This window comes from Notothenia rossii, assembly GCF_949606895.1.
Source record: "Notothenia rossii genome assembly, chromosome: 1".
NCBI classification, from domain to species: Eukaryota; Metazoa; Chordata; class Actinopteri; order Perciformes; family Nototheniidae; genus Notothenia; species Notothenia rossii.
In genome coordinates, this window is record NC_136912.1 from 55,668,652 (window position 1) to 55,687,451 (window position 18,800).

Genomic DNA, 18,800 nt, shown 5'->3' on the forward strand with positions numbered 1-18,800 from the left:
TAAAGTGGGAAAAGTACTGCGGTGTGAACGCGGCTTATATTGTCCAGTGCTGAGCATAGGTGGGCTTCAGCTCTCCGGGGTCAGAGAGCAGCTGCTGGGCTGATAGGCATCTCTCAGCTACACCAACATCCTGCTGGCTCATTTGCCTAAACAAATCTGTTTAAGTTCTCTGCTAACAGCCACTCTCAAATACATGTTAGCGCATGTCAAATCGCCAAACAGAATGTATTCTTTTGTATCACTGTAGCACTTGAGGTTTCTGTTCTGAAAATCTGAAGAAAGCAAATTTAAAAACACTTTAAATGAGTGACAAGGTTTCTAATGACTTCTCATACGGTCTCACCTTGAGGTGTACTCTATAGTTTGTCAAATGTGTAAATGATGAACAAGAGAAGGTAACTGTAGTCTTATAAAATGAACAATTCCTGATAACCAGGGAAGAAATCTACATGTGATTATGGCTGCTTCTTGTCTTTGTGAGCTCTCTGAGCTGTTGCCAAAGGCTCTTGAAAGTCACCATCAAAGAAAGGTGAGGGATGTCTGCTGCTTCAAACACAAAGGCAGCTTTAGAGCTGTCACATACACACAATGAACAAAGACCCACTCAGTTGAGATGAACCACAGTTCAATATATTCGGCTTAATGGTGATTATTTATTGCACTCAGAGTCTAGGCTCTGAATTGCCGGGTGTGCAATACTGATGATGCAGGAGACTAGATATGTTGTATATGTATGTGTTTAATGGTACAATAAATGTAATGTAATGTATGTAGATTCAAATTAAACCAAAACGTACAAGCCAAATGAAGATTCACAAGGATCCCAACCCCCTAAGTATCCATTTGATACCTATTGCTGCTTTAATGAAATCTGAGCAGTGTAAACACTCAAACATTCCTCACCATCAGTGACTGAAACCTTTGGAAGGTGTTTAACTCAATTGAGCCATTTCAGGGAAACAGGCACCTTGTGTTTGGCTCACAACAGCAGCCCTGTGTCAACAGACAACACCAGCATTCTTCTGAATGTGCCTAATGTTTATTCAAAAAACATCTGATCTAAAGGAGGTTTAGGCAACAAGGAGAGGCATAACAGTTCATATCCAGGAAGAACTTTACCAAGGGATCCCTTCAGCTTGTTGCGATAACAAAGGAGAGCAATACTTTATAGATATTATAAAGAAAGATTAGTAAAAAAAAAAAAAAAAATTCCACTGCAGGGCTCCATCTTTAGCAAATATATATTCCTTTTTGGGGTCTGAAAGAGAATTGTATTTGTTTGATCCAGTATGTGCTCCATATTGTATTTGTCCAGAAGTCGTATGAGGGGGATTCCCTGGCTCAGAGAGCCTGAGGGTCTTCAGTGAAACATTGCAGTGCTTCAGGCAGATGTTTAGTGGAAATAAAGCCCGACGAGGACGATCTCCTGCCTCCAGCGCAGAGGTAGATGCACCTGTCAGCCCCTGCGGCCCCCCCCCCAAAACCATATGGACTTCTTCCACAAGAATGCAGTGTGTGCGAAACACCAATCAGATCAAGCGTACAGTCAACAATCCAAAACAAAGAGGCTTGAAATGCTTCTGTAGAAAAAGAAATCTGTGCCCATTTATGTGTAATCTTTCCATTTCACTTCTCTCCCGCAGCCAAAGATGTTTATTTGAGAGAAAGAACCTTCACCATCACATCAGCTGCAGTGTATGCAAACAGTTTATCATGTGGGCCGCTGACATTTTAATCTACACCATCATTGATGGATCCAGGATGACCCCCCACCCCCTCTCCATCAATGCAGCCCACCCCCTGAAGCAGATGGCAGGGTAAAGCCATTGCTTCCCGGCCAGATAAAGATGTCTCCCATCGCTGATGGGGGGGGGGGGGCAGAGAGCAGGTGGGGCACATATATTCAGAAACATTCAATACATATGATCACTTTCCTTTTCTGGGAATCAATGTCGTAAGTAATTACATTTAATTGTTAACATGTTGTAGTTCCTATATCAATGCTTATTTGATGGAAAGATGTTTAAGAAATTAAGAAAAATGTAATGTTATATTGTATACATTTAAAATGCAACTAAGGGTGTTTGAATAGACAACACAAGACTAAGATCGTTTTGCATTCTGTATTTATTGTTACAGTTTTCATTCCATGTCATGGTGAAGGAGTTACCAGTCAAGTTTTCCAACTACGACGACAACTCTTTTTCTTCCTTTTGAGTGGAGTTTAACTTTGTGTTAAGTCTGCGTCTCTTACATCTGGATAAGAACATTATAGTGAAAAGACAGTAGAGATCAGTTTTTACAAAGGATCAAAATGGCTTCCAGAAAGAGTGGAAAATCACCAACCTCTGGAGGAAGATCTTCAACCTCTTCATCAAGCAGTGCACCACGTGTTAGTGCTAAAGCAGAAGCAGCCAAGGTTAGAGCAGTTTATGCATCACAACAACTAAAACTAAAGCTGGAGTCAGGTAGGAGAGATGCTGAAGTACAGTTCAAAAAAACAAGAAGGATTCCAAGTCGAATCACTAGATGGAAAAGTGGTCATTACACTCCCATCACCAGTGTTGGGCAAGTTACTTCCAAAATGTAATATATTACATATTACTTATTACTCTCTTTTGAAAGTAATAAGTTACATTACAATATTACTGTCTCTGAAATGTAATGAGTTACACTACTTTAGTTACTTTTTAGTTACTTTCACCAAAATAACCGCAAAAGAATAGCTAGGTATTTTAAATGCTAAAATGTAGTTTAGTGCAGCTCATTATGCATCCAGTGAAGGGCAATGTGGTGTAGCATAACAACTGTGTAGGCCCTTAAGGCTACTAACAACTTGTATTACACGGCTTAGTTGAATACTCGATTCTGATTGTAAATTCTTAACATGTGACACGTTGTTAATACAGCAGTACAGACCGCTGTCAATGACTATAATGAAGGTTAACATATTGTAAATCAAGGCAAATATTATTTAAACCATGCTCATGGTTTGAAATGGCAAACATTGAAAGGCAATTATTATTAAAACCATGTAGCCTCATCACCTTGGTCCCATCATATACGCTGGGAAGAGAATATTTACTGTGCTTTAAAACTGGTATCACATCATCATGTGAGGTTGACTTTGTGACCAGGAGAACATTTCAGCTGCAACATCAGCTCGTTTATAATAAGCTTGGGATATGAGATATTTTTGTAGCCATTCGTGGTGAAGGCATCTGTGCTATTGTATGCATTATTTTTGACCCAACATTTCTCCAGGCATGTTATAATATGGTAGGCTACTATTTTCACATGAATATTCTAGCCATTGTCTATTTTTATACCACGAGCTGCAAAATGACCGCCTTACCCCACTGTACAGGCGGGTAGTTGTTTAGATATACCTGGCACCTGCGGGCCGCAGAGGGGCGACGAAGACTGCTGCTCCGGAGCCGGCGAGTCAGGCGGGAGTAAGCTAGTGTCCACAACGGAGGGTAACGTGATGTCCGCATCTGACCTTTTGCTACTGTCTGCAGTAGATGTAGTAGGCTATTGCTGGCGTTTAGCGATGGTTGCTTTAACCATTTTCGTATAAATGATTATCCACAGATCAGATGTGTGTCACTGCTGTGGAAGCACTTTGGAAATGATGCAGGCGCAGCGGAGCAGGTCACGCGCACCTGACACAATTTGTTGTTAGTATTTTTGGCTACGTTCTCTTTTTTGAATGGTTGCATAACGTTCAACTTCCCCGAAGATCTCGACGCGAAGCCTGAAGGGTAAACACCAGGTTTACTAATCTACCCGCATAATTTGTCCGGTGTCGGAATGTCTCGCTATGTTAGTACATTCTTAAAAAACAAAACACCATTTAATTTCGGGTTAAAATGTGTTGTAACTGCGTTACTGAGCATTGTAACGGGTAATATATTACCCAAATTTCATTAGTAATGCGTTACATTACTTCGTTACAGCAAAAAGTAATATATTACTGTAACTCCGTTACTTTTGTAACGCGTTACACCCAACACTGCCCATCACTCATTGAGTGTAGTGATATGCCAAATAATCGTTCAGAGATTCCGACACCAAGTGCTGTAATCCAACAACCCCATCTCCAGCATATTGCCAAACACCTCCCAGAGCTAGATCCAAAAGCAGAAATTCTACTGCTTCTTGGAAGAGACATTTTGAGGGCTTATAAGGTCAGACAGCAAGTCAACGGTCCACACAACGCTCCATTCGCTGAACTTTTGGACCTTGGCTGGGTGGTAGTAGGCGAAGTGTGCCTGGAAAATGTCCACAAGCCGACGGTCGACAGCTTCAAAACCAACTTACTGGAAGACAGCCGTCATTCCATCTTTTCACCCTGCACAGGTTACATGCATGTCAAAGGAACGCACGGCAACATCAACCAAGCAGCAAAGGCTACAGAGGAGACACGGGGAAAAACAGTGTTCAACAGAACAGAACAGGACAACAGACCAGCTCCATCGATCGAGGATACGATTTTCTTGGACATGATGGATGCTAGCATCTACAGGAGCAGAGATAATAGGTGGGTTGCCCCCCTCCCATTCAGGGAATTCCATCAGCACCTTCCCAGCCATAGAGAGGAGGTCGCCAGCAGGTTAACATCTCTGCACAGAGTACTGAAAAGGAACCACACATGGGGGGAAAAATACTGTGCATTCATGGGCAAGCTCATCCAAAATGGACACGCTGAAGTGGCACCACAACTGAAGAACGTGGAGGAATGCTGGTATCTTTCTACTTTCGGAGTATATCATCCTGGACAACCCCCAGATCTTCTCTCCATCTATGCTTTTCACCCAAAAGGCCGGTGTTCCACCACCCCTAGGCAATTTATCCGAGGAACGGTGGAAACGCAGACAGAAATGGACATCACTTCGCAGAAACCTACAAGTTGGGGATGTGGTCCTGTGCAGAGACAAGCAGGAATTACGCAACTATTGGCCTATGGCTAGAGTCTCCGCAACGTTCCCTGGAAAATAAATGTACTTTAAAATAAAATAAATCTATATTGATTCTGACTTTTCTACATCCAACTCACAGGTTTATCATTGCTTTGAGAAAAAAGATCATTAATCTTCCCCTTTTAGAAGTGTAGTTATGGTCATTTGTTCTGGGAATGTCATTTTCGAGCCTGAGACCTGGAAAACAGGCTCGGGGCTCAACTGGTTAATCCAAAAAATAACCATTTAGCAATTTTTGTGTTTTTTTTACTCACTACCTTATATACTTTATATACTTATTTATAATTTTTTTATTTTGTGCAAATAAATACAAATTAGAACTTATTTTAGTTTAAATAATGTGGAGCAATGATTTGATTGATTTGATCATTAATATACATTGTTGTTAATCAAAGAATTATAGATTTTAAGCAAATATGTCAGCAAAATCTTTTATCTTATTTTTTATGTTTCTTTATTACATTTTCTGTTATGTGTAAAATCACACATTATGTTTTTTCCCTGAACACAGCACAGAATAGAATATTTTAAGCTACTCAAAATGTAAATCCTTTTGCAAAATCATAAATTCTCTACAAAATGTAAAAATTATGATCTTTTTTGTTGTTCTAATGCACCGGTGAAAAGAGAGTTTGGTTACATTTGGATAACACATTGTCTTTAACACGCATGAGTAACATTTGAACGGATGAGTTTAATCTAAACAGGGCTCCATCCCCACATCATTTGACCATTGAATACATTTAGCATTATTTATTGTTGATTCTGTGGGCAGAGGTTATTGTCTGAGAGCGCCTGACACAGTTTCCTCTTTCTGCCCCCACCTCTGTCCCAAATGTCTGACTTTGTGTTTCTGGCAATTTGCTCCCATTGTGCAGCACTTCCTGATAGGAGGCACTCTGAAGACTAGGCTCAGTCAGCTGCAAAGGAATGTCACATTCCTTTCTAAAATTACGGATGTTTCTTTGGATTTCTGGGGCCGATTTCTGCCTTTTTCACTGCAGTGTTTGGAGAAAGTGTTTCCTGACAGACACACAGCTGAACACAGAGCATATACTCTAAACTCTATCCATGATGGACTGCAACAGACTGTGGGACGCCTCCAGAGTATTTATTTTCACTGGTAACACACAGACACATAGTTCTTTTGTCCACATTTAACATTACACATGTTAGAGGGTGAGGACTGATTCACAATTTAAATAATAAATACATTTTTTCCAAAAAGGACATGATGTAGTTTATATTTGCAGTCCATGGTAGTTGGCTCTTTATTGGTCATTATAAAACACTTATTAATTCCTTATTCTACATGACCATATTCTACCAGATAGGCCATTAGTTGAGAGTTTTTCCTCAATAACTCTCTAATTAGTGCTTATTTGTTGCAAGTAAGGAAGTTGTTGTGAATGAGTTTTGGTCTGAAAGGGGACCTATCATGCAAAATGCACTGTTTGATGTCTTTTATCATACATAAAATGTGTCCCCGGTATGTCAGGGAACTCATGCAGCGTCAGAAAATAAAACCCTCTCTCTATTCCTCCGCACCCAAATCTCTAAAAACTGGGGTAAAACGGAGCTGATCCAGATTTGCGTCCAATATGACATCATATCGGCAATGCAGACCCACAGCACTATCAGAAACGTTGCTATCAGAAACAATGCCCGACTGTTTTGGACGTAATATGGTCGGTGTTTACATTAGCATCGCTAACACTCAGAGCTAACCTGTACTGGAGAGCATGTGTGTGAAGAAGCAGGAAATAAAAAGGAACTCACCTTGCGGTATAACCGGCAAGACAGAAAGCCTTTGAGCTCCATACTGTTTCAGAAAGAATCCTTGATAATCCATGATATGGCGTTTCATCACGGCAGTATCTGCCGGTAGAATCTCCCGCATGAACAGGCATAAGCTCCGCCCCTCTTTCTTATTTAAAAAAAAAAAGCTTTATACCCCAAATCAGCACTTTTGAAACAGGAAGTGAAATAGAGGGATATGAGGCATGGCTAGAATGGGTGATCTGTTTGGTATTTTGAGCAAAACACTTCATAGACATGTTTTTTGTTTGTATATACCTGAGACCTATGCTATTGCCTAAAAATAAAGCATGATAGGTGACCTTTAATATGCTCTGCTCAATATGGGCCTAATAAGGCAGTAGTACCACAAGAATAATAATTCTCCCATAGTAACACTTAACAAATATGATCTATTCTTATGTAACAAGACTACAAGGGATATTTGTGTCAAAATAACTCAAATGTCCCCTATTTTAAAACCTCTTAAGGCCCAAGCCTGTTTTTCAGGTTTCAGGCTCGAAAATGACATTCTCAGAACAAATGACCATATATTCCCTTCTAAAAGGGTTAAATTAATAATCTTTTTTCACAAAGTAATGATAAACCTGTGAGTTGGATGTAGAAAAGTCAGAATCAATATAGATGTGTTTTATTTTAAAGAAAATTCAGATTGAACATGGTGAAAAACTGTAAATTATAGTGTCCGTCCAAAAGATATTTTGTACTTATAGTGAAAACTAACCTTGGATGATGTGTTAGTAGACTAAAAGCTTTAGGAATCCAAAGTACAACATATAATAAGTACCCTGTATCAAGATTGATGCAAAACAAGTGATATTTGACCTTTTTAGACAGATTTAGTCAAAAAAACCTCTTCTGGGGCCATTTGGGTGGATTTTCCTCATCTCTGGCCCCCCTTCTTCGATTTTGACATGTGACATCTCTTTCTGACCGTTAGAGCCAATAGAATCGAAGGGAAATCATACCGCACACATTCATGTTAAAAATAAAAGATGGCGTCTTCGCGTATTCAATCTTGCTACAGAGCGTAGGAATGGCCTGCTCTGATATTTGGAAACGGAATTGCAGTTTTATTGCTTATACATACCTGCCAACCCTACCGATTTGGACGGTAGTCTACCGCTTTTGACATGTTTCTACCGCCTACCGACTTAGCTGGCTTTCCCTACCGATTTTCAATCTTCCCAAACTATAACAAATAAAAATGACACTCCATATCAATCAATCAATCAATCAATCAATGTTTATTTATATAGCCCAATATCACAAATGTTACATTTGTCTCAGTGGACTTCACAGTTTGTACAGAATATCAGTATGACAATACGACACCCTCTGTCCTTAGACCCTCACATCGTACAAGGAAAAACTTCCAGAGAAAACCCACAGTTTAAAGGGAAAAATGGGAGAAACCTCAGGGAGAGCAACAGAGGAGGGATCCCTCTCCCAGGACGGACAGACGTGCAATAGATGCCGTGTATAAATTGAAAAGATAATACATTTGCAACATAGGTAGTCCAAATGTTTGGAAATGCATGTGTGTATAATAGGAAGATGAATCCATGAGTATATCCATCCAGGACTTATGATCCAGGACCACAGCCACGACTCAAGATCCAGGACTCGCAATCCATGACACAGGACCGCAGGATCATCCATGACTCCGGATCCCGGCGTATATAGACACCAAAAAGAAAGAAATTTGGGGAAGCTGGGTTAATCGGAACATGAGAGTACACAGGTATAGACAGAGAGAAGGAAGAAGTAAGATGTCCCCCGACAAACTAAGCCTATATCAGCAAAACTAGGGGCTGAATCTAATCAGCCCTAACTATAAGCTTTATCAAAAAGGAAGGTCTTAAGCGCACTCTTAAAAACGGATAGGGTGTCTGCCGTCCGAACACAAACTGGAAGCTGATTCCACAAAAGTGGAGCTTGATAAGAAAAGGCTCTGGCTCCCATTGTACTTTTAGAGACTCTAGGAACAACCAACAACCCTGCATTCTTGGAACGCAATGCCCTAGTAGGACAATAGGGTATAATGAGTTCTTTAAGGTAAGATGGCGCCTGCCCATTAAGGGCTTTGTAGGCGAGAAGAATAATTTTTAATTCTATCCTGTGTTCTATAGGGAGCCAGTTTAAGGCAGCCAGAACAGGAGTAATGTGGTCCCTTTTCCTAACTCTGGTTAGTACACGAGCTGCAGCATTTTGAATCAGCTGAAGCGACTTGACTGACTTCTTGGTACACCCTGATAATAAGGAGTTACAATAATCCAGCCTTGAAGTAACAAATGCATGGACTAGTTTCTCTGCATCGTTTTGAGGCAAGATATGCCTGATTTTTGCAATGTTACGTAGATGGAAGTAGGCGGTCCTTGAAATTGATTTTATGTGGGTGTTAAAGGATAAATCCTGATCAAATATAACACCAAGATTCCTTACAGTCTCACTGGAGGCCAAATTAATGCCATCCATAGTTATTTTATCTTTAGATAATTTGTTTCGTAGATTCTTCGGGCCAAGTACAATAACTTCAGTTTTGGTCGTGTTTAACATAAAAAAATGTAAGGTCATCCACGTTTTTAAGTCCTTGAGGCAGTCTTGAATTTTATTTAGATGATTAATTTCATCAGGCTTGATTGATAAATATAGTTGAGTATCATCCGCATAACAATGAAAGTTTACAGAATGATTCCTTATAATATTGCCTAACGGAAGCATATATAGGGTGAACAAAATAGGTCCAAGCACTGAGCCCTGTGGCACTCCATGGCTAACTTTGGTTTGCATGGAAGATTCATCGTTGACACGTACAAACTGAGAGCGTTCAGATAGATAGGACCTAAACCAGCCTAAAGCAGTTCCCTGTATGCCAACTAAGTGCTCTAGTCTTTGCAATAGGATATCATGGTCGATAGTATCAAATGCAGCACTAAGATCGAGCAAGACAAGAATAGAGACAAGTCCCTTGTCAGAGGCTATTAGAATGTCATTTGTGACTTTAACCAGAGCTGTCTCTGTGCTATTTTGTGTTCTAAAGCCAGACTGAAAATCTTCAAATAAATCATAGTTTTTTAAGTAATCACACAGCTGTTTTGCGACTGCTTTCTCAATAATTTTTGAGATGAACGGAAGATTAGAAATAGGTCTATAGTTGGCTAAAACCTCTGGATCGAGGTTGTGCTTTTTAAGAAGCGGTTTTATCACTGCTACTTTGAATGATTGTGGAACATAGCCTGATAATAAAGACATATTCATAATATTTAATAAAGAAGTGCTAATTAATGGAAAAACTTCTTTTAACAGCTTAGTTGGAATCGGGTCTAAGATACACGTTGATGGTTTAGAAGAGAGAATCATTGAATTTGATTGTTCAAGGTTTATGGCTGAAAAGCATTCTAGTTTACTATCTAGTGTAATATTAGAACTTACGTTTCCGGGAGCTGTTGATAACACTATACTGGTCAAAGGCAAGAGGTCATTGATTTTGTTTCTAAGAGTAACAATTTTATCGTTAAAAAAGCACATAAAATCATTACTACTGAGTGCTATGGGAATAGAAGGCTCAGTCGAGCTGTGGCTCTCTGTCAGCCTGGCTACAGTGCTGAAAAGAAATCTTGCATTATTCTTATTCTCATCTATTAATGAAGAGTAGTAGGCTGCTCTCGCTTTACGCAGTGCTTTCTTATATTCATTGAGAGTAATATGCCAAATTAAACGAGATTCTTCAAGTTTAGTGGAACGCCATATCCTTTCAAGTTGTCTCGACTTTTGCTTTATTTTGCGGGTTTCGGCATTATGCCATGGAGCTAATCTATGTTGTTTTATTTTCTTCTTTTTCAAAGGAGCAACAGAGTCTAATTTTATTCGCAGCGCATCTGTAGCACTATCAACAACATGATCAATTTGGGGTGGTGTACATTTTGTATAAGTTTCCTCCCCTACATGCAGACATGCTATCAAGTTAAGTATTGGTGGAATCTCTTCCTTAAATTTGGCTATAGCACTAACAGATAGGTTTCTGCTGCAGGAGCTTTTGGCTAATGCTTTGTAGTCTAGTAACAGTACTTCAAAAGTTACTAAGAAATGGTCGAAAAAAGCAGGATTATGCGGTTCGACTAATAGTTGCTCAATTTCAATAGGCTACCATAAGTCAGAACAAGGTCAAGAGTGTGATTATAGCAGTGGGTTGGTTTATTTACACTCTGACAGAAACCAACAGAATCTAATATAGAGTTAAATGCAACAGTAAGGCTATTTTTATCATCGTCAACATGAATATTAAAGTCACCTACGATAATTACTTTATCTGTTTTAAGTACCAAAGCTGATAAAAACTCAGAGAATTCTGATAAGAATTCTGAATAAGGACCTGGTACCTGCACCTCCATAGACACTGGACTCGACTTTTGGCAGACACCGTTTGCAGCGTGTCTGTGATTGCATCATACAAACAGTCCTCTGTGTTTCTGAAAGAGAAACAACGTGCAGACCGGGGGTAACGCTGCGGGAAAGGCAGCGTTACCCCAGACAAGGCATTTGAGTCCTGCAGGATTTCCCCGTTAATATCAGTGTCTCGAAAACACACGTTGGCGACTAAAAGACTTCCAGTGTTTGGTCTTTTCCGGAAGCATCCTACAGTGTCTCAACTAAAAGAGGACCACAAATACATACAAAATATAATACAATTTTGAGATTTGGGGATATTTATCTCCCATTCTTTCACTTTTTCTGACATTTTCAACACCAAACATGTCGTTAATGTCTCTGTTTAGTGAACTACAGCAATCTGAAAACCTGTACATTATTTATATCACACTTTATCAGTATAAAAATGAAGGGAAATGACTTTTTGAATGCAGTATTTTCTGATATATCGCGAAACACAAACATCTTTCACTCTGTGCAAAACCTTTGACAAGGGCGCGTTCACACCTGCCTTGTATAGTCCGGTTGAATCAAACCCTGGTGCGTTTAGCCGCTTGGTGCGGTTCTTTTGGGTCGGTGTGAACACAATCCGAGACCTCTTAAGTGAACTAAACAACCGGACTCTGGTCCACTAAAATAGGTGGTCTCGGAGCGCTTGCTTGCGAACTCTGGAGCGGTTCATTGCTGGTCTGAACGCAGTCCGCACCAAAACGGAAGCGTAGTATTTACGTGTCACAAGGACGCGGATATCTTCAAAAATATTTAGCAAAAGATTCTTTCAAGACATCCGCGGTTGTTTAGTTAAAGAGTGAAGCAGAATGAAGTGTTGAACAGTGTCGGTAAAGTAAAAATTCTCCGTCAGCTACATAAAAGTAAGAACACCTGTCATCGGTGAAACGCCCCTCCTTACTGCAGAACGTCTCTCATTATATGTGTTATAATGTTTTTTAACGGACGTTGTCTGATTATATAATCATATGCGCGGGCCGCTAGTTTCTGTTGATCTCCAGATTAACAGCAGCATGAGTATAACCTGCCGAAAGTGCCGATGCTCCATGGCGGAGGCTCCGGTAGAAATTGCCGGGATTTGCGTTTTTACCCCCTTAATGTCTGACCAATGGTTGAACAGCATTTCCGTGCACATGACTTGTGTTTAAAGTTTATAGTCCGTTTGAGTTTTGCGTGTGAACGCAAACCGAGCCTTCTGCGCACCAGAAAACGGACTATTAGGTGTGAATGCACAACCCAGTCTCATGGCATTTCGTGTTCACCAACACGATTTTTAATCTATTGATTCGTGTTCACCAACACAATTTTCTCCTTTTTTTCGCGTTGCACAGCACGATTTTAAAAGCAATGTATTTCTACTGGTAATGTGTTTCGTGCCTGCAGCAAGTCTTTTTCTCCAGTCGGGTCGTGGAAGACCGGAAGCTGTGTGGTTCATAAAAACATGTTCTTACTCAATATCAAGCCACAATTATTACTTTTATTTTAAATCGTATAATTTCGGACTTTTGTTGCCGTCTGTGAGGAAAATAAATGGGGCTCAGAGTCTCAGAATACTGAAATCTGTATTTTTAAATCTTTTTTTCCTTCTAATTTGTTATTCTTTTCAAAATAACACACTGTTATTTACTCACCAATAACACACAATTATCCTTGCTTTTATTTATTGGTTTAATTCCATAATCTCTGGCTTTTTTGGCATCCGTAAGGAACTGAATTTCAAAATAAAAATAACCGCAAAGAGACGTAGGCCTCTAGGAGTTTAGGATGGCCGAAGACTACGGTGGCCCTGAGAGGCCAGGGTGCTGCAAATAAAAGAACAAGAAGGTTTATGGTAGCTGCCAGTCGCCTTCCGTGGCAAATGCTCATATTTAAACCCGTATTTATCGCGTAAAATGTCGCTGTTTTGGCAGGACTTTATCGGACTCATCTGTACACAAGACTGATGAGCTGTTACTGATGGTCCGATCTCTATTTTTCAAAAAGATTAAACATTATATGTTCTATAGATTTTACTTGGAGACGTGGTTTGTTAAAATAAATAAACCTGCTATTTTTATGATAATACTCAAGATATATTATTAGTAAGTTGACATAAAGATCTATCATTGTTGACCAGAGGTGGGAAATAGGCTAACTTGTATACTCAAGTAGCCTACTGTACTTGTGATTTAGAAATAGCCTACTTGTGCTATAAGGATAAGGACAACCAAGCGCAAAGCCTACAAGCACTGAAAAGCTGGCAAGGGGAGACGGATGAGCATGACTCAGCGTTCTGTCAAGAACTCGAACAATATAAATTGTTCGCCAGTTTCAAAACGCAATAAAAGGGTGGATAAAAAAGCATGCATTGTGTCTCGATTTTTAATATACTGTCATGATTGTCTTAACGGAATAACATGGTTTGTTTAGATTCACTGATATCAATATCTAATAAGAATAATCTGAAGCATTTAAATAAAAATGTTCAACCAGAATTAAAATATTAAACAACAAAACAGATACAATGACATTAATCTGTTTATTAACAACGAAAATAATACAAATTAAGTACATATGCCTGGATTTAAAATAACACATTTATACATGTGTACAATCAAATATAACTGTCCTTTGCCTCATTTATAAAATATAAATCTTAGCATCTCACTAGCAGTGGCAAATGCAATCAGTTACAGCTGCCCTAAGTCTGTAGCCAAGTCTAATAACACCATTGTACACGTTGCTGTGTCAATACAGATATTTATTTTTTAATTATTTGTCTTTACTAGTAACAATACACCTGGTTATCGTAGCAAGCAGTGGAAACTCCCCTCAAGAAGCGACAATTGCCAAGGGCTTGCGTTGCAACGCTCACTTGCCAATATTTCTTTTTTTATTACAATATAGGCCTATGTTTAGCCTACTATCATAGATATAGCACGTTTGTTTATTTTTAGCAAACCAAGTAGGCTATTCCAAGTAAAATTTAATATAAATGATAATTTATTATCTTTTTGAAAAATAGAGATCGCCCATCAGTCCTGTGATAGTCCAGCGACATTTTACACGATAAATACGAGTTTAAATATCAGCATTTGCCATGGAAGGCGAGTGGCAGCTACCGTAAAACTTCTCTTAACTAATACTGTAGTAGGGTATCTTGTGAATTTACTCCAGGAGAAACTATAAAGTCTGATTTAAGACTCGATTATATGTATCATCATTAATCAGAATCTGTAGTAAGTAACTAAAGGTAGCGTATTAAATAAATGTAGGGGAGTAGGCTACAATTACACAATTTACCTCTGAATTGTAGTGGGGTAAGTAAACTACTACGTAATATACCATTTACATACTCAACTAAAGCACAAGTAGGCTATTTCTAAATCACAAGTACAGTACTTGAGTATACAAGTTGGCCTATTTCCCACCTCTGGTCAACAATGTTAGATCTTTATGTCAACTTACTAATAATATATCTTGAGTATTATCATAAAAATAGCACGTTTATTTATTTTAACAAACCACGTTCTCCAAGTAAAATCTATAGAACATATAATGTTTAATCTTTTTGAAAAATATGATCGGACCATCAGTAACAGATCATCAGTCTTGTGTACAGTTCAGTCCAATAAAGTCATGCCAAAACAGCGACATTTTACGCGATAAATACGGGTTTAAATATCAGCATTTGCCACGGAAGGCGAGTGGCAGCTACCGTAAACCTTCTCTTAACTCTTAACTTGTGGCATTTACTTGCCACGGCAAGTTGTGGCATATACTTGCCACGGCAAATTGTGGCATAAGTTGTGGCATATACTTGCCACGGCAAGTTGTGGCATGGTTGTGGCATATACTTGCCACGGCAAGTTGTGGCATCTGTGGCATATACTTGCCACAGATACCACATCTGTGGCATATACTTGCCACAGATACCACGGAGTAGCGGCCTCCGTGGCAGATGCCGGAAGTACTTGCCACTGCCCGCAGATGCCACGAAATGCGCTTGCTGTCTCTCCAATCTTGACTCCATCAACATGTCATCTAAATGTGCCTGTCTAGAGATAAATGAGGGTCTCTTATCCTGCTTAGAGATAGAGAAGGGTCTCTATCCTGTCCAAGACGTGCTTCCTTTGAGAAGTGTACTGGCTTTAAATCTTTCTTTTTTCTTTTAATGTATTTTGACATTGTAGATGCATGGTTCAGATATTAAGTGATTGCAGCTGATATCTGCTGTTAAATTAGTGTCAGCTGTTTGCAGGTAACATTACCTGCTGCAATAGCTTACCAAGTAGCTGTTACTTCATTGCAAATGAATAACATTCACATTGCTCCTTTTCCACAGGCAATGTATTGTCCATATTGTGGGACTACTGGGTGTTTTGGGAGGTTTTGCGGCTCCTGTGGCAGCAACATTGAATGTTTGGCTCCCTTTCTCGAAGATGGTAAGCTCCTCCTTAAAAGTCAAGAATTTCACCAGTACAGTGATAATGTCTTATTTGTATATGATTTGTTGCCATTTTAATATATGCTATACACATATTATTGTCAGTCATGGCAATTTCAACATGATTTAGAACTACTGATAAAAAAAAAATGCCAACAAGTAAAAAAATCAGGTGAAATACCAAAGTTGACCAATTATGTGCTCCTTCATGTGCTGAGGGTTGAGCCTTCTGATGCGTTTATGCACAAATACAGGCATTAAAAGGGTACCTTTTTGTTCGCTACCTCTAGATTGATATGTATTTTTATCCTTACCAATTATGTAAGTATCCCAATATTTTGTCCTTTGCCTGTTTATTTCTCTTATTTTTTGCTCCTCATGTCTGGAATTATTCAAGCATTGAACATACTAAAAACATACACTTATGCATCAAACATTTCAGGTATTTTCCTCATTACTGATACATTTTCATTTTTTTCTTAATAGGTTTTTTGTTATTAAGTTTAATTCCTAATGACACTGTTGTCTTTTCCCTTCAGTCACAGAATCTAATGAAGGAATCGAGGCAGGCCTCATCCACAAGTACTTCACGGAGGGACATGCTTATGAAGTGATACTTGATTTTCTAGAAAAAAGACACAACATTTTTCTTAGTCTGAGGACCTTAAAGAGGAGGCTACAGAACGCTGGCTTAACAAGAAGGACAGACTACACTCCCATTGGCACTGTACACCAAACTGTTGCACATGAACTGAGAGGCTCGGGTCGGCTGTTGGGTTACAGAGCTATGTGGCAGACATTGCAACAAAAGTATCACCTGACAGTAAAAAGGGAGGATGTTAGACAGACGATTTCCAGACTGGATCCATCTGGTGTTCAACTCCGTTCCAGGCGAAGGTTTGTCCGAAGGGGATAGGTCACAGCAGGACCAAACCAAGTGTGGCATGCTGATAGATATGATAAACTTAAACCCTTTGGTATTGCCATCAGTGGCTGCATCGACGGCTTTTCAAGGAAAGTTATGTGGCTCAGGAGTGGCAGCACTAACAACGATCCGGGCATCATTGCGCAGTAGCCTACTACTTGCAGTGTGTATCGGAGTTTGGACTACTTCCAGCCCGCCTTCGCACTGACTGTGGAACTGAAAACGGCACTATGGCAGCCATTAACTGCACATTACGATCTCAACACACAGATGATTTTGCAGGAGCCCTCAGTCACATGTATGGTACCTCAATTGCAAACCAGCGCATCGAGAGTTGGTGGTCTTTCTTCAGAAAGCAAAGGTATAGCCTTTTAAGGTCGTGTGTGTGTGTGTGTGTGTGTGTGTGTGTGTGTGTGTGTATACACGTGTGTGTGTGTGTGTGTGTATACACGTGTGTGTATACACGTGCGTGTGTACACACACGTACACAGAGGTGCCCAAATACTTTAAATCTATCTGGATGGAAAAAATTGTGAAATTACATTAGAGCTGTACACTAACATTTTCCCAAGGGAGTTTATGTGCTCCCAAATGAAATAATGTAGGAGCGCACCAAGAAATGTACAACATCTCTAGAAATATTGTGACTATTTAGCAAAATATTGTGACTTTTTACTTGAAGTTGTCTTTTTTTCATGAAATACAAAAGTTTTGAATTCCACCATTAGGACTCAGTTCTGGATCGAGCTCTTCAGTGACCTTAGAGAGAGGCACCTCTTCAATGGGAGCCATGAGCACAAGTGTCTGCTGCGATATGTGTTTTTGGGCATCTTACAAAAAGACCTCGATGAGTACAGACAGCTGTGGAACAACCACACCATCCGACCTGTTCGCCTGTCTCAGTGTCCATCAGGTAAACCTGATGCCATGTACCACCTGCCTCACACGTTTGTATTCAAATTGTTTGGTAATATTACTTTAAAATATATCTGACTTCATATAATTTGGTGTATCAGCCCAATATGACAAGTTTGTCACTTGATAAATAACGTGATTCATTTAGTCTGAAAACTCATTATTTCAAAAATGATTTCAAGTCTTAAACGACTAAAAATGGATTCCAACACAAAACCTAAATCAGAAGATATCCAAAGCTATTCTGTCGATTTATCTTACTCAATTCCAAAAAGTACCTTGTGTTAGAAAGTGAGTAGAATGACCATATTTGACTGAAAGAGCTGCTGTCAACCTGAGATTAACTTCTCAAGTCAAAGCTCTTTGTTTAGGATTTCATTAACGAAGAACTGACTCAATGGAGTTTTAGTTATAATGCTTATCTAGCATGTTTGGGGGGTTAAATGATCCATTTGTAATCACTTGTTTCAATTTACGACTGGTCTTAGGTTTGGCGGAAGGGAGTGTGGATTTCCAGTGTCCTGGGAAGCCCTACACCACTTTGATGGCATCATGCAAGCATCATCCCAGTACAATTTGTGTGGTGATGAGAATCTGGAGATGCATTTTGTGGACTTGCAAAGACGGAGTGGGTTGGCTCCACCAGTGAACTGGACAGCTGCTGTTCAGAATTACATTTCCATGAAAAACATGTCTGGAGTGTAGAATACATTGCCCCACCAGCCCCCCAGAACCTTTTTTGTGTTTACAAGTTTCCAATGTAGGTTGAATATTATTTAGAATGCTGCAATTCTGAGTAGATAACTCCAGTGAAATATTCAGCTTGTATCTTTGCATAAGTCATTAGACTGAAGCCTTTCTTTGTTTAAATAAACCTACAGCATATTCATGTATTTTGTAAAACATGTTTTCAGAAAATTATACACCTAATATTTTGGTAATTGATTTTAATTTTGTTTTGAATATAAGCAGGTTCCAGCCTCTAAAATGTGAATATTTGCTGGATTCATTTGTTCTCTGTGAGGCTTCACTTTCTGACATTTTAAAGACCAAGGCGTGTCCGAAATCACAATCATTCACTACTCCCTACTCCTTATATAGGGAATTCTATATAGGGAGTATTGAGTGATTTCAGACACAGCCTATAACAAATTGATGAATCAACAATAACATTCATTCATTGCATCAGTCACATATGCTACTGTTATTTCTGTTTTCACAGTGGATCTGAGAATAAAATCTTGTGAACCAGCTACAGCTGTGTCATCTTTGTAGCGAGTGTGTAACATATATG

At 39.3% G+C, this 18,800-nt stretch overlaps 1 protein-coding gene across 2 annotated transcripts; it reads left to right on the top strand.

Annotated features, from left to right (window-relative positions):
* The first annotated feature begins 15,575 nt into the window (after window positions 1–15,575).
* On the top strand, window positions 15,576–18,733 carry LOC307024554 (uncharacterized protein). 2 transcript variants are annotated; one of them, XM_079658794.1, is made up of 3 exons: window positions 15,576–15,664; window positions 17,320–17,538; window positions 17,995–18,733. In XM_079658794.1, the coding sequence occupies exons 1-3, from the start codon at window positions 15,639–15,641 to the stop codon at window positions 18,209–18,211; spliced, it is 462 nt and encodes a 153-aa protein (XP_079514920.1). In that variant the 5' UTR covers window positions 15,576–15,638; the 3' UTR covers window positions 18,212–18,733. The 2 variants fall into 2 exon arrangements, with proteins under 2 accessions (XP_079514920.1, XP_079514919.1); XM_079658793.1 differs by lacking the exon at window positions 15,576–15,664 and adding an exon at window positions 16,210–16,952.
* Window positions 18,734–18,800: the final 67 nt, after the last annotated feature.

Bases quoted from the DNA above. Each gene is read 5' to 3' on its own strand.
- LOC307024554 (XM_079658793.1), top strand. From the start codon at position 16,822: ATGGCAGCCATTAACTGCACATTACGATCTCAACACACAGATGATTTT. The intron at 16,953-17,319 runs GTATAGCCTTTT...TTCCACCATTAG, and splicing joins TCTTTCTTCAGAAAGCAAAG to GACTCAGTTCTGGATCGAGC. The intron at 17,539-17,994 runs GTTTGTATTCAA...GACTGGTCTTAG, and splicing joins ATGTACCACCTGCCTCACAC to GTTTGGCGGAAGGGAGTGTG.